This window comes from Setaria viridis, chromosome 2 (genome assembly GCF_005286985.2).
Source record: "Setaria viridis chromosome 2, Setaria_viridis_v4.0, whole genome shotgun sequence".
Classification (NCBI taxonomy): Eukaryota; Viridiplantae; Streptophyta; class Magnoliopsida; order Poales; family Poaceae; genus Setaria; species Setaria viridis.
The window spans coordinates 47,515,078-47,529,861 of NC_048264.2; the positions used below are offsets into that span (position 1 = coordinate 47,515,078).

The following is a 14,784-nucleotide window of genomic DNA, read 5'->3' on the forward strand; positions in this document are numbered from 1 at the left end:
AGGAAAAGGCCGAACGATTGCATAATGTTGAGTAGGATCGATGGTGAGTATTGTGGGAGTCATTGAGGTAAAGCTTTGGGAAACCGGAGGTGTCAGCACGCACCTCGCAGTGGCAACCACAAGAAAGTAAGCCGCTTGCGAGCCGTCTTTTGACTCTTTATCAAGGTGTTACATAAATTGGTTACCACTTTGGCTGGAACTACAATGAGAAGATGATAGACTCTTGCTATCCTTGGTGGTGTTATATCAATCTTTACATCAAAGTTACCCTTCATATGCAATCTATGCTTCATGTTAGGATTAGACCCATTAGATTAGATGGAAAGCCCTAGTCAGTTTGTTGCAGATACACAGATTGATAAACCTTGGATGGAATACTCTAAGGGAAAGGCTACGATGATTCGTGCGCTTGTGGTTCACAAATTGGTGTGCTAATTGCCGTCAACAGGGTCGGACAAATCACGGGGCACAAGGCAGATAGTTCAAGATGGCCGGCGGATAGTTCACTTGGAGGGTGAACATACTGTGGTGCACGACGGAGAGACTGGCGGCAATAGGCTAGTCATACCGCGGGTCAGAAGCGATGACATAGAAGCGTGGTGGCCGATGGAGTTGTTGTTCTCTTGGCGTGGCGACTCGTGGCTCGAGCTTGGGATGTAGGTTTGCATGGAAGGAGCTTGCATGCTTCCAAATCAGCAAGGGCGCGAATCGATTCGAGTTGCACGTGTGGGTTACTGAAGCATGAATCGAAAGACGTGTTGATACCAAAGGGCTGAACTGGAAGGAAGTAAGCTGGAGTAATCTAGTTGGGTATGGCTACAGGAGATTACGGTGTAAGACGTCCGATGTAGTATGGCAGCGGTAGGAAGAGCAATGCTAGTGTGGCAATTCCGATATGTGACTCGGTAATGACGGTGTATAGTCAGCTTGAGCATGGTGTGTTAGATTTAGTTGCTGTTTGGCTGGAGATAAATCTAATTTTGCTTAGTAGAAACTATGGTGATAGAAGAAAAGGGTGCATAGTTGCAGGTGGAGTCACGGAGTTGGGAACTGCAGGGATAGCAGTGTTTCTTCGAGCACTTCTTGATAGAGCGGCAAAGGCGATAGCTCAAGTTCGATGTACATGGAGGTTCGCGCAAGACGGCTTCAAGGTGGCGGAATATTCACCAAGGTGGAGTTTGTTAGATATTGCGTCGAATATTTGTACGAGTCCAGTTACGATGGGACTTGAGTTGTATTTAGCAGTATAGGGTAGAGTCCATGTCATACTCTGTAACCCGAGCCTCTCATAAATATGAGATGAGGACCTCCTCATAAATATGAGATGAGAACTGCTGTTGTAACCATGATGACATAGCGACAGGCTCGCAGGGGGGAGGAGGCACGATGTCGGGATCCCAAAGCGACCGGTGTTACGGTATTGGGAAGATGCGCCTGTAGTCATGCTCCGGGGATGTAGACTTCGGCTGGACCTCGTCAACAAAGATTGTGTCTCCGTTATTGTCTGCGATCATGCAAGTTCATCTCGGTAGATCTAATCGTCGCTTCTGCAGGTGAAGATTGGCAGGCGACTCGTCGCCTCGGAGAGCTAATTTCTAACACCTAGATTATCGTAGTGTCTTATGAGGTATCTAGTTCACCTCATGGAAGAAGCTATGAGGTATCTAGTTCACCACATGGAAGAAGCTAAAAGTACTTGTGATGAATTGATGATGTAATATATCCTAATTTGATCTTATCTAAATCAGACAAGTTGTTGCAAACCTTCATCTTAGCTTGTTTGCCTTGTAGAAGTTGTAACTGAAATCCATCCAATTGTAGCATAGCAGCATCTCGGTACTCGGTAGATAGACAGCTCCTATCAAAATTCTTATCATTTGGGTCACTAGAAGATCATGTGCCAATTGAGACAGTTGACAACCAGTGGGCTCGTTGCTTGTGGACCTGGCTTTGCTGCTAGTTGCTTTGCAGTGTGCATCCTCCTCCATGCAGTATTCGTCCTGTCTCGGAACCATACAGGGTAAAAGAAAAAATAGAACTGACATGCACCAGCCGGGAATCGAACCCGGGTCTGTACCGTGGCAGGGTACTATTCTACCACTAGACCACTGGTGCTACGATGATGTATTTGCTTGTGCGAAAGGTATTCTTCTTGATGCTTCTGGCCGCTGTTGCTCCGCTCGAGCTCTACAGGCCTTGGAGACGAGCGCAGCCAAACCACCAATCACCGATCCTCCCAAGCCGCTGCCATGATGGCAGATTTATACACAGGCACAAAAAACGACTGGATAGATGCAGCATCACAAGACCACATACCACTATTGAACAGCGCAGCCAAACCACCAATCACTTTGTCAACTGGAGCATCCAACATTTTGTCAAGACCACAACAGGTAAGGTAATTAGCCTAGCAAACTTTTCACGTCTAACATCCACCATCCAACAAAAACAAGCCAAAGCTTTGCAACGCCCAAGAGGAACCAACACACACCCCTGAACCTGACACCCGCCATGCCCGTGCTGTACAGTCAAGTCTCATCAACATAGGAAGGAACTCTCACTGGGCGCCCATGCCTGTGTCTTCCTCCTCTTCGCTACTCTGGTCACCATCACCGGCTATATTCAGCTTCGCAATGCTATCCAGGAACAGGTTGTCTTCTCTCTCGCTCACCTGCATGTGCAAACATCATCACTTCTGATGCAGGCTGATTCAAACTATCTTTTTTTTTCCTTCCAACATTAATAGCACCCAGATTCAGTTTTACCAAAACATGATGCCTAGCAGAAGCAGGAATAGACTACCACATTCACTCACTGCTTGATGTAAACGGATCTGACAGTGAAACAACCTACCGTTCTAGGTGCTTCCTTCACCACCAATCTCCCACCGTGACCTTCAATCGCCTCAGAGCAAGCTTTGATTGCATCGGTAAGAACCAAGATGCCTTGTTCCTGTTCAAAAAGAACATACCAAATACATTAGAAACACATTCAAGCGCTAGATAAGTGGATAAGCAGGTACCCTTTGCCATTCAACATGAAGTTCCTAAAGGACCCAAACGTGTTTTCAAAGAAATTAAAAGCCTAGTAAGTATTGCTTCATGCACCCAAATTAGCAAATTACAATATCTATCCTCGTATCACCGTGCAACTCATTTCAAGTGTATATGCTCCCTTAGGGACTACAGTACTGCATGATATACATGTTCCCCTGACACAAGCAAATAGAACTCTAGATAGTGGCTAACAACTTGGAAATATTATATCAACAGAATCTGGAAAGAAATTTAATAGAGATCAATACGCATGCCGTCCACAACCTATCCTTCATGTAATGAGCAGTGCCAATTCCTCAATAAAACACAAGTGCTGGGAAATTATTTTGCAAGGATGTACAGCATGGGCCTACATTAACATCCAAAATAAGATCGCCACAAACTAGGAAATGTACAAAGGTGAAAGCCATACTTATTTCAGTTTTAGGTTTCAAACATGGCAGCACCAATACTGTCATAGGTAGTAAAGACCCGGTCCAATAGGCCTAGTTGGCCCAGCCGACTGCCCATGACAAATACATTAAATCTATTTTTGTGAAGAATTTCGGTCTGGACTTTCCATGTGAAAAAGGAGAGGAAAAAAGGGGGGGGGGGGGGGTGGAAGAAGAGGTAGAGCATAAGCCATCATTGCCCAGCAAAGTGAGAGGACGTAAACACCAACCTTGTCAAGGGTTTGCGTTGTAAGAACATATAGTGGAGCAGCGACCAGCTTCATCTTCACAGGGCAATCCTCAGTTCCAGCAGCTTCAGCTCTTCTCATGGCTTTCTGCAAAACTAAATGCAATCAGCAACTCAACCATATACTTGGAGTTCCATATGCAGTGACAAGAACAAACATGACCTTAATGTGGAGCACACCATCAAACTGAAAGCATTTCATCTCAACGTCCGCGCGAATCTTGAGTTCTTGTGAAATCATTCTCCTCCTAATGTCCTTGACCAGGGCTTCCTTAACCTCAGGGGTGACAGCTGGCACGACCTTAGTCACCTGTGTGAAGAGTCAGGAGAATCAATCAAATCTGAAAGATACTTCTCACAAGTTCTACATTGCTAAGGGATTACTTTGGACATGAATGATCAACATCAGCCCCAAGATTCATAAAAAAATTACAAATAGCTTAACTGAATCTACCAACTCTTCATGTTGTTTCCATAAGAACTAAAAGTGAGATGACAGCATCACATATATGCACAACTCACAATCAAGCAATGGTTAAATCCATGTCATCGTCAAATTTATGCTTAAGTATCCTTGAGGCACCCAATCAGCCGAGCCTACCTCATGCTTATGATAAAATGAACAGTGAATGGAAGAACCTAGCAGCAGTTTACCCCCAGATTTCTTTCATGATTCAGCCAACCGATTCCAAAGCCACAAAAATGAAAAATCTAAATCAGGTAGTAATTCCATACACATTAACGAGAGACTCCAAGCCAACTACTGAGAATTTTCGTTCTAAAAAAACTACTGAGAATTAACAAATCGGGGCGGGGGGGGGGGGGGGGGGGGGGGAGTTTGGGGACCACCGACCGCAGCAAACCACATTAGCCTTACATCCCTACTCAATTGCTCGCAAGGCAGTATGCATTAGCTGAAGTCAATTTGCACGACGAGACGGGCGCAAAGGGAAAATCTCTGAGAGGAACAAACAAACCTGCTCGCCATCGGGGCCAGTCTCCTCCTCGTGGTAGGTGAGTGGGTCGAGGATGACGTCGGGGTCCGCGGCGATGAGCTTGAAGGCGTCGAAGGCGTGCCCGTACTTGCGGTAGAGCGGCCAGGCGACGCGTTCGTAGATGGTCTCGAGGTCGAGGTCGACGGTGTCGGCGACGTGGCGCATGATGGAGTGCACGAGCTTGGCCTTGTTGTAGCGGTCCTCGCAGGTGCGCGCCTCCTGGTCGGAGACGCGGCGCTTGGAGAGGTCGACGTAGCCCTTGTCGTGGTCAACGCGGAGGACGATGGCGGTCTCCTGTCGGCCGATCCTGACGAGGGAGGCGATGGAGCGGATGCGGCGGCGGGAGAGCTCGGTCTGGGGGATGAGGCCCTCGATGTTGTTGTACTCGAGGAGGGCGACGTAGACGCCCGTGTCGACGATGCGCCGCACCTGGATCATCACCGCCTCGTCCACCTCCGGGAGGCGCGCCTCGTACATCCGGCAATCGAGGTTCGGCATTGCGGCGGTCGCCGGAGTTGGGGTCTAGCAAGGGTTTTGGGAGGCGGCGAGGCGAGCACGGTGGTGGGTCGAAATGGAATTGGGGTTTCGGTTTCGGTTTCTCCGAGAGGGATGGAAATTGGGTCCCGTCTTTCTTTGTTTTATAGCGAGAGACGGGCGCTGGGGGTCGGCTGTTGTCCGGAAATGGTCTTGCCCAGCCACGGCCCAAACCCGCATCAGCACCAATATGGTGGCCCATATAGGAAGAGATAGATGTTGGGGGCGTGGTAGGCCTTATGAGGCTTGGATCAGGCCCAGCTGGTCCCTAAAATTGATCATTGTTAAGTTGTTTTTAAAATTGATCATTGTTAAGTGTTTTCCCTAATATGACATTTGTGATAATTTTACCCTTTTTAAATTTTACCAATCAAGTTGTTTTGAAGGTACTACTCGCAAAGAAAAGAAAAGGGTGAATACGAGTATTATTTCCCTCCTTTTAAGGAATAAAAATGTATTTTTCATCCTTCAAGTATTACAGAAGCGTGTCATTCATCTCTCATATTTTATTTGGTACAAATCAACTCTTTAACTAACTAAATCGGTGCATTTATCATTCCCACCTTGATTTAACAATGGTTCAGTGGTATCTAATGGCGGTTTATGCCACGTAATCATCTGATTAATCCCTACTAATATTGAGTCGAACATATAAATCAAAAAAATTCAGTAAATCTTCTAAATTGCCTATCCCGTAAAAATTTTATTGTAAAAATTAACGGAACCTATTCGCAACAAATTATTATATATAGCGATTAGCTCAACATCAGTGGTGGCCGATCATCAATTAATAAAATAATTGCATGTCTTAAACCGATGTTATATGACACTAAATTATTATTATATTAAGATGAACTAAATAAAATAAGAGTATCACACTTTTGCCTGGTGCGCGTCCGAAAGAAAAAGGCAATTGGCAGCTCCTGCCCTGCGCTCCGCGGTTCGTCCGGTATAAATACCTTTCGTCTGTCTCCTCCCTCCCCTCCAAGTCCAAGGCTCGCGGCGGCGCCTCCCCTCCGTTCGGCTCCCTTTGATACCTAGCCGCCACGCCAAGCACCTCACCCTCCACTCCACTCCACTTCGATCCCTTCCCTCCCCACGCCGCCGAGGTCGCCGCCCCGCCCAGGTAATCCCACCCTCTCCATTGCTACTTATCTCGTGTTTTGTTTTCCCCGCCGTTCCCTTTCGTGTCGGCCATTCGCGATGAGGTGCTTACGGTTGCTGCGCAGGGGCTTCCTCTCCATGCTCCCATCCAAGAGGTCCGCGGGCGCCGACGGCGGCCAGCCCAAGAGGTCCAAGGTTGGGGAATCGCCGCCCGCCGCCACCGCCAGTAATGGCAGTCGGAATGGGGCGCCGCCGGAGATCGACGAGGACCTGCACAGCAGGCAGCTCGCCGTCTACGGCAGGGAGACAATGCGCCGCCTCTTCGCCTCCGACGTCCTCGTCTCTGGACTCAATGGCCTGGGTGCTGAGATTGGTTCGTCTGTCCCCTTTCCCATCCTCCATTTTCAGAATCTTTTATGTTTTGCTCAAAGTTTAGGCCAGCCCACGCATAAAGTGTCACATACCGGCTGATTCTATCAAGCAACAACATACCAACTGTTTTCACGTCATTAAACAATTCTACTGCAAGTCATTAAACAATTCTGCTGCTCTTTTGCAGCAAAGAATCTAGCTCTTGCTGGAGTTAGATCTGTCACTATACATGATGCCAAGAATGTGGACATGTGGGACCTGTCTGCCAATTTCTTTTTGTCAGAGCAAGATATTGGAAAGAACAGGGCAGTTGCTTGTGTATCCAAGTTGCAAGAGCTGAACAATGCTGTCCTGGTCTCTGCTCTAACAGAGGAATTGACAAAAGAGCACTTGTCTAAGTTCCAGGTTTGTCTCCAATTCTCAGCACCATCTTCTGTTCTTGTCAACTTGCAGTGTCTTTTGGTCTTCAACATGTTATGCGTGCTGTGGTTGCTCACATCTGCCAATGTTTGTTGCCTGCTGAAGCATTACACTTCTGATGATTTCACATAATTCTTGTCTACCTGATATGGTTGCCTAACTCACAACTTGATTGATGCTGCAGGCTGTTGTTTTCACTGATATAAGTCTAGACAAGGCTTATGAATTTGACGACTACTGTCACAGCCACCAGCCTCCAATCTCCTTCATCAAAGCTGAAGTTTGTGGCCTTTTCGGTAGCGCCTTTTGTGATTTTGGACCCGAGTTTACCGTACATGATGTCGATGGTGAAGATCCACATACCAGTATAATTGCATCTATCAGCAATGACAGTCCTGCAATGGTGTCCTGTGTTGATGATGAGCGGCTTGAGTTTCAGGACGGTGATCTCGTTGTTTTCTCTGAGGTCCAGGGCATGGTAGAATTGAATGATGGGAAACCAAGAAAGGTAAAAAATGCTAGGCCATTTTCATTCTGCATCGAGGATGATACAAGTACCTATGGTGTTTATACAAAAGGTGGAATTGTTACACAAGTGAAGGAACCAAAGGTTCTACGTTTCAAGGCACTAAGAGATGCTATGAGAGATCCTGGCGATTTCCTTCTGAGTGACTTTTCAAAATTTGAACGGTCCCCTGTGCTTCACCTAGCATTTCAAGCACTGGATAATTTTAAGAAAGCGCATGGGCGATATCCTACTGCTGGTTGTGAGCAGGATGCTCAAAGCTTTCTGAAGTTTGCTGCTGATATTAATGAAGCATCAGTTGATTCTAAGCTGGAAAAAATTGATGAGAAGTTGCTCCGGCATTTTGCAAGTGGTTCTCGAGCTGTTTTGAACCCAATGGCTGCTATGTTTGGCGGTATTGTTGGTCAGGAAGTTGTGAAGGCATGTTCAGGGAAATTCCATCCGCTTTTCCAGGTTTGTGTTATGAATAGTAATACTTTCTTTGTCACATTGCCATCCCTTATCTTTGTCTGACGGAACTCCACTGTATGCAGTTCTTCTACTTTGATTCTGTCGAATCTCTCCCTAAGTACCAGTTGGATCCCCAAGACCTGAAGCCATCAAACAGCCGCTATGATGCTCAGATCTCTGTATTTGGTTCCAAGCTTCAGAAGAAGCTGCAAGATGCAAATATTTTCGTTGTGGGTTCTGGTGCCCTTGGATGTGAATTCTTGAAGAACCTTGCCTTAATGGGTGTCTCTTGCAGCTCCAAGGGAAAGCTAACTATAACAGATGATGATGCCATCGAGAAAAGCAATTTGAGCCGCCAATTTCTATTCCGTGACTGGAACATTGGACAGGCAAAGTCTATTGTAGCAGCAGCTGCCGCCAGCACTATCAACCCCAGCCTCCAAATTGACGCTCTTCAGAACCGTGCTTGTCCAGATACCGAAAATGTGTTCCATGACACATTCTGGGATGGACTGAATGTGGTCATCAATGCACTTGATAATGTTAACGCTAGGATGTATATGGACATGAGGTGCCTGTACTTCCAGAAGCCACTACTGGAGTCAGGGACATTGGGTGCAAAATGCAATACTCAAATGGTCATTCCTCACCTTACTGAAAATTATGGAGCTTCAAGAGACCCACCTGAGAAGCAGGCACCCATGTGCACAGTTCATTCGTTTCCACACAATATTGATCATTGCTTGACATGGGCTCGTTCAGAGTTTGAGGGTTTGCTAGAGAAAACACCAAATGAAGTGAATTCTTTTCTGTCTAATCCTGCTCAATATGCTGCTGCCATGAGGAAGGCAGGTGATGCCCAGGCAAGAGAATTACTTGAGCGTGTCTCTGAATGTCTTGGCAAGGAGAGATGCATTACATTTGAGGACTGCATAACTTGGGCCCGACTTAGGTATGCTAAAATGTTCTGCTTGGCATTTTTATATTCTTCTCTGTAATGATTTCCATTACTATTTTCTGCATGTCTAATGGAATTCCGCATCTTCCTCCTGCATGCATAAGAAAATATGGGTCCATAACCACAAATAATTATGCCCTTGTACTGTTATATATTACCAACTTGCCTTTGTAGTCCAGGACTGTTAAGATTGACTTGAGATCTATCTTTTTTTTTCAGAAGGTACACCTTCAGAGTTTTGTTTTTGTAAGATTAACAAACTTCCCTTTGTTTTTCTTGAGCAGGTTTGAAGATTATTTCTCAAACCGTGTGAAGCAGCTCACATTCACTTTTCCTGAAGATGCTTCTACTAGCACGGGCACTCCTTTCTGGTCTGCCCCAAAGCGCTTTCCTCGGCCTCTGCAATTTTCAGCCACTGATTCATCTCAAATTCACTTCATCATGTCTGCTTCAATACTGAGAGCAGAGTCATTTGGAATTGCTATACCTGACTGGGCAAAGAACACAAGTAATCTGGCTGAGGCGGTCAATAAGGTTGCAGTTCCTGAATTTAGGCCAAAGAAAGGGGTTAATATTGTGACAGATGAGAAGGCAACTAACCTTTCTAGCACCTCGGTTGATGATGTTGCTGTTATTGATGAGCTTCTTTCCAAGTTAGAAGAATGTGCAAAGAATCTGCCTCCAGGATTCCAAATGAAACCTATCCAATTTGAGAAGGTGAGTATTCCAACATCTTTATGCAAATCTAAGGTTCAAAGATCTTTTTGCCTTTTGTCTCTGCAAATTCTGCTGCCATTCTCTGTTGTTTATAGTTTTTCTTCCTGATGTTTGTATCTAGCCAATGTCTTCTTTACTCTTAGTAAACAAGTTATGCCTACTTATCAGCACCATAAGTAGTTTACAATCTACCTGTTTATTTATTTTTGGAGGACAGTTGGTCCTGGTGTTGCAAATCATTATTTCATTTATCTCATTGTTGGTGACATTGTGTGTTGGCTGTCCTGGATTCCGATATGCTTCCTGCTCTTCCTTTATGACAACATTAAGTTTTTTTTTCACTGTCAGATGTTCTGGACTTTATGTCTGCATCCTTGAACTAAAATAATGCTGAAAAAGCAAACCTTGTGCTAGATGTATGGCAGATACTGAGTTGTCATTCCTCATTACATCATCATGAAATTGCTGGTCTTACGTTCCCTTTGCTTTTTTTCCAGGACGATGACACTAATTTTCACATGGATTTAATATCCGGGTTTGCGAACATGCGTGCTAGGAACTATAGCATTCCCGAGGTTGACAAGTTGAAGGCCAAGTTCATTGCTGGAAGAATCATCCCTGCTATTGCAACTTCGACAGCCATGGCCACAGGTCTTGTGTGCCTCGAGCTATACAAGGTTATTGCTGGGGAGCACCCTATTGAGGACTACCGCAACACATTCGCCAACCTAGCGCTGCCTCTGTTCTCGATGGCCGAGCCTGTTCCAGCCAAGGCGATGAAGCACCAAGACCTTAGCTGGACTGTATGGGATCGATGGTCGATCAAGGGTGACCTGACTGTTGCGGAGCTGGTGCAGTGGTTCAGCAACAAGGGCCTCAGCGCTTACAGCATGTCCTGCGGCACGTCTCTGCTGTACAACAGCATGTTTGCGAGGCACAAGGAAAGACTGCAGAAGAAGGTTGTTGATGTGGCGAGGGAAGTCGCTAAGGTGGAGGTCCCCGAGTACAGGAGGCACATAGATTTAGTGGTGGCCTGTGAGGATGATGATGGGAACGACATTGATATCCCTCTCGTGTCCGTCTATTTCCGGTAGTCAGCTTCCTTCTGGGAAGAAAGATGGCTACGTTCTTTGTGTGAGACCTGCCACTGAAAACACTCTAGTTTGCTCTTGTGTCGGAAACAGTACGGAATCACCCGGTTTAATTGGTTGCCACATTGGCGTTGGTAGCTGTATCTATCTATCTAGCATCCTAGTTTCCTGTTAAGCTGCTGTAGTTATATGAGAGAATGGAGATAGTGCCATTTAATTTAACTAACGACTATCAAGATGAATAGTAATTTATGACGGAGAGAGTAATAACGAAACTTTTTGGTAGACTTTGCAAATATATGTAATTGAAAACGTACAAAATGAAATTTTGGATGAATTTCTACTTAAATTACAGGTCCACTAACGAGATAAGATCCAAATGGGATGAATGGAACATGTGAGAGTCCCGTAATCAATTGGGTCTACCAAGTACGGTTACCAGTCATGGTCAACAGTTGAGAGGCGTTCGTTTTGGGATCATATTGTTTCTTTTGCTAAATAATTTTTTATTTCACACTTGATGATCCAAAAAAACAACTGACAATCTCCCTAAAAGAAAGGTACGACTAACTAACCGCATGTGCTTCTCTTCTTCTTATTTTTTTTTATTGATTGATCACAATATATATAGGCTAAAATTTTGGTTACCTGCCCTGCCCTGCCCATCATTTTGTCTCAAAGTGGGTGAGAATTAGAAGAAGCTAGGAGGGCCTCGGTGCAAACATTTTCTTTTGGTCCAGAATAGATCCACAGTTCCACACCCACCGCACACCTGGGGAGAAAAGAACCAAAGAAAAAAAGGGTTTCCATTTCATTGTTCTTTGGCTGCTGCTCTGCTCTGCTCTGGTTTGGCCGCGTCCAAGCTGCTGCCTTTTCAGTTTCCCCTACCATTCGTTCACGCGTTTCCCCCGCCGCAGAGCAGATCTCATCATTCGCGTCGCGCCGTCGCCACCAAACACCACAATTCCTCGCTTTCCCATCTGCTGCTTCCTTTCCTTCCCCATGCCATTGCCCATTCCCCGCTTCCTCTTCTTGCTCTTCCCTGCGAATGGAGCCGCCGCCGCTGCTCCGGCTTCTCCTGCCGCTGGCTTCTCTTTCCTGCCTGCTGCTCGCCCGCGGTAGTGCAGGTCGGTGTCCTCGGATTTTGGCCCCCTTGTTTTTCTGCTCAAGTGGCTGGCCTCATCTATTTGTACTGACGGTGATTGTCCTCTTGTATGTCTTGGTTGTACAGCGATCGGAGTTCTAGGAGGAGGAATCGGTGCCGATGGCTGGAGCAGCAGCAGCAGCACCATACTACCTACTGCTCATCATCTTGGGTGAGTGAGTGATGACAATTTACAAATTTTCCTCTTTTTTACGTTTTCTTTTCGAGCAGCGATATCCTTTCTATTTCTATCTGCTCATTTATTCATAATTTCGACAGCCAGACGTGGAATTGGAAAAAGAAAAGTATGTTTTTGCCTGCCGATTTTTGGGCTGATGGCTGCACTGCATAGATATGAATTATTATTTGGATATTGCTGTCCTAGAGCTTAAGAACCGATCAGATGTTGCCTTATCGACGGGTGTACTTTTCCTCACTAATCAAATAGACATCAAATTTGCCTACAAAGCAGTCTCCTCTATGATTCAGCGTTTGTTGAATTGGAATTTGGTGCACCATTTATATGGTAGTATGGAACATTAGCAATTGCATAGAACAGGCTGTCAACATACAGTATACTAGTTACATCTCTGTGATTTTTTAACTCCATTGTACCAAATGCTGCTTTGCATTGTTCTCTTTTTTTTTGTTTACAAAGTTGTCAAATTTCATGCCAGATGCATTCGGCGCATTTGACACTCAAAACTTCGGGACCGATTAGTTTCCCACTCAAATCACATGCAATTAATTGTTCTTTGTATTGTTTCCTGTTACAGAAACCTCATAAATGGGCATGCTAGAAGATTACTGCACATTGGTGATAAATATACTGCATTTCTCCAAGCACCTCCTCCTATTCACAAGAAGCGGCACAAGCATCATAAAAGCCCGCAAAAACTATCACCAGTGCCTGCTCCATCACCCTCACCACTCAATGCTCCACCTCGAGCCTCGCCATCACCATCTGCTTCTATACCTGCAATATCTCCTTCAGGATTTCATCCACTGGCAGCCCCTTCAGAACCACTTAGTACTTTGCCTTCCCCTCCACCGCACAAGCATTCATGGAGAAACTACAGGATAGTAACTGCAGGGAGCGCAGTTTTTCTTGTCATGGCAGCAGCTTCTGTGATGTACTGTCGAGCTAAGAAAGTTGGCAGTGTCAGGCCGTGGGCTACAGGATTAAGCGGGCAACTGCAACGAGCATTTGTGACAGGTAAATTTCGTTATGTTCTTGGTGCATTTGCTATGCTTGTCTACTTCAATTTCAACTTACACCATGGCATATGATCATGTGTCCAGGTGTACCTGCATTGAAACGATCCGAGCTGCAAGCAGCCTGTGAGGACTTTAGCAATATAGTTGGTTCTACGTCTAGCTGCATGCTGTACAAGGGAACATTATCGAGTGGAGTTGAGATAGCAGTTGTGTCGAGCTCAATAACATCCGTCAAGGATTGGTCAAAAGAATGTGAATCCCACTTCAGGAAGAAGGTAGCATGCTAGTTACTTGCACGCACAAAAATATATTGTGTTTTGCATAATGCACACTTATAAATGAATTGCCTCTGCTTCAGATTACAAGTCTATCCAAAGTTAGCCACAAGAATTTCATGAATCTGCTTGGTTATTGTGAGGAAGATCATCCTTTTACTAGAGCAATGGTCTTTGAATATGCTCCAAATGGAACACTTTTTGAGCATCTGCATGGTAAGTGACTTACGAAAGCATCAACTTAGTATGGATCTCATATCAGTGGCAAATATATATCGTATCGCTACTTGACAATGTGTTTGCTTGCGTTGCAGTTAGAGAGGCTGAGAACCTGGACTGGACGACGCGGCTTAGGGTATCGATGGGGATAGCTTATTGTCTAGAGCACATGCAGCAGATGAATCCACCTATTGTGCCAAGGAATTTTGACTCGAGTACTATATACCTCACTGATGATTTTGCTGCAAAGGTCTCGGACCTTGATTTCTGGAGTGACACCAAGGGATTGAAATCCAATTCCAGCTTAGCCACTGATGACTCCACAATTTCAGACATAGATGGTATCGTGCATCAGTTTGGTATAATATTGCTGGAGATATTAACCGGAAAAGTTCCCTACTGTGAGGAAGACGGGTCACTGGAGCAGTGGGCATCACACTACTTCGATGGTAGCATGTGTCTTGCGGAGCTGATGGACTCAAGCCTGAGCTCGTTCCCCGAAGAAGCTGCGCGTGCATTGTGCGAGGTTGCGAGGTCCTGCATTGAGCTGGATCCGAAGAAGAGACCACAGATGGCGCAGGTCGCCACTTGGATGAAGGAGATCACCTCGCTGGGGCCTGAGGGAGCGACTCCAAAGGTGTCTCCGCTGTGGTGGGCGGAGCTGGAGATCATGTCTTCTGAAGCTAGCTGATGCCTGATTATGAAACGACCATCCGCATGCAGCAATTTGTTGTCGGTTGTGATTAGAAATTCTTTGGTTGGTTATGTGGTTGCTGAGCCTGAAGAAGGGTCGTATAGTTTGGTTTCTTTCTTTCTGGTGGTAGCACCGTGTTGCATGTAATATATTACCAAAAGAGTAAAGTTCATCACCGGTCCTCAAACTTGTACTCAAACTTGTATCGGTGTGTCGTCCTGGTCCCCAAACTTGCAAAATGCGTAATCAGCTCCCCAAACTTGCTAGTTGAATCATATATCGAATCATATAGGTCCCAAATCTTCTTAATTCAAGTTAAGCCAGCTATGTGGC

The 14,784-nt window shown here is 45.5% G+C and overlaps 3 protein-coding genes and 1 non-coding gene across 5 annotated transcripts; 2 read left to right on the top strand and 2 right to left on the bottom strand.

The window, feature by feature from the left end:
• Positions 1-2,044: 2,044 nt before the first annotated feature.
• Positions 2,045-2,115, bottom strand: TRNAG-GCC (transfer RNA glycine (anticodon GCC)). Its single transcript has one exon. It is a non-coding gene; the product is annotated as a tRNA-Gly (tRNA).
• A 157-nt stretch (positions 2,116-2,272) lies between these two features.
• LOC117846121 (eukaryotic translation initiation factor 2 subunit alpha homolog) lies at positions 2,273-5,339 on the bottom strand. Its single transcript, XM_034727235.2, has 5 exons — positions 4,712-5,339; positions 3,898-4,044; positions 3,718-3,822; positions 2,854-2,952; positions 2,273-2,671 (listed from the first exon to the last, which is right to left on the bottom strand). Exons 1-5 carry the CDS (start codon positions 5,225-5,227, stop codon positions 2,558-2,560), a joined length of 981 nt encoding a protein of 326 aa, XP_034583126.1. The 5' UTR covers positions 5,228-5,339; the 3' UTR covers positions 2,273-2,557.
• An 894-nt stretch (positions 5,340-6,233) lies between these two features.
• On the top strand, positions 6,234-11,044 carry LOC117843525 (ubiquitin-activating enzyme E1 3). 2 transcript variants are annotated; one of them, XM_034724140.2, is made up of 7 exons: positions 6,234-6,389; positions 6,493-6,740; positions 6,927-7,144; positions 7,344-8,138; positions 8,219-9,087; positions 9,378-9,810; positions 10,308-11,044. In XM_034724140.2, exons 2-7 carry the CDS (start codon positions 6,506-6,508, stop codon positions 10,902-10,904), a joined length of 3,147 nt encoding a protein of 1,048 aa, XP_034580031.1. In that variant the 5' UTR covers positions 6,234-6,389; positions 6,493-6,505; the 3' UTR covers positions 10,905-11,044. The 2 variants fall into 2 exon arrangements, with proteins under 2 accessions (XP_034580031.1, XP_034580030.1); XM_034724139.2 differs by lacking the exon at positions 6,234-6,389 and having other exon boundaries at positions 6,467-6,740.
• A 633-nt stretch (positions 11,045-11,677) lies between these two features.
• Positions 11,678-14,726, top strand: LOC117843526 (inactive receptor-like serine/threonine-protein kinase At2g40270). Its single transcript, XM_034724141.2, has 6 exons — positions 11,678-12,028; positions 12,133-12,217; positions 12,822-13,261; positions 13,348-13,538; positions 13,622-13,754; positions 13,853-14,726. Exons 1-6 carry the CDS (start codon positions 11,950-11,952, stop codon positions 14,446-14,448), a joined length of 1,524 nt encoding a protein of 507 aa, XP_034580032.1. The 5' UTR covers positions 11,678-11,949; the 3' UTR covers positions 14,449-14,726.
• The last annotated feature ends 58 nt before the right edge of the window (positions 14,727-14,784 follow it).

What these genes read in the sequence shown, in the direction of transcription:
- LOC117846121 (XM_034727235.2), bottom strand. Translation starts at nt 5,227, where the DNA reads ATGCCGAACCTCGATTGCCGGATGTACGAGGCGCGCCTCCCGGAGGTG. An exon ending in CTGGCCCCGATGGCGAGCAG is followed by an intron (nt 4,045 to 4,711) that starts GTTTGTTTGTTC and finishes CTCTTCACACAG; the next exon opens with GTGACTAAGGTCGTGCCAGC. An exon ending in ATGGTGTGCTCCACATTAAG is followed by an intron (nt 3,823 to 3,897) that starts GTCATGTTTGTT and finishes TTAGTTTTGCAG; the next exon opens with AAAGCCATGAGAAGAGCTGA.
- LOC117843525 (XM_034724139.2), top strand. Translation starts at nt 6,467, where the DNA reads ATGAGGTGCTTACGGTTGCTGCGCAGGGGCTTCCTCTCCATGCTCCCA. An exon ending in TGGCCTGGGTGCTGAGATTG is followed by an intron (nt 6,741 to 6,926) that starts GTTCGTCTGTCC and finishes GCTCTTTTGCAG; the next exon opens with CAAAGAATCTAGCTCTTGCT. An exon ending in ATAACTTGGGCCCGACTTAG is followed by an intron (nt 9,088 to 9,377) that starts GTATGCTAAAAT and finishes TTTCTTGAGCAG; the next exon opens with GTTTGAAGATTATTTCTCAA.
- LOC117843526 (XM_034724141.2), top strand. Translation starts at nt 11,950, where the DNA reads ATGGAGCCGCCGCCGCTGCTCCGGCTTCTCCTGCCGCTGGCTTCTCTT. An exon ending in GCTCGCCCGCGGTAGTGCAG is followed by an intron (nt 12,029 to 12,132) that starts GTCGGTGTCCTC and finishes TTGGTTGTACAG; the next exon opens with CGATCGGAGTTCTAGGAGGA. An exon ending in CCTACTGCTCATCATCTTGG is followed by an intron (nt 12,218 to 12,821) that starts GTGAGTGAGTGA and finishes TTCCTGTTACAG; the next exon opens with AAACCTCATAAATGGGCATG.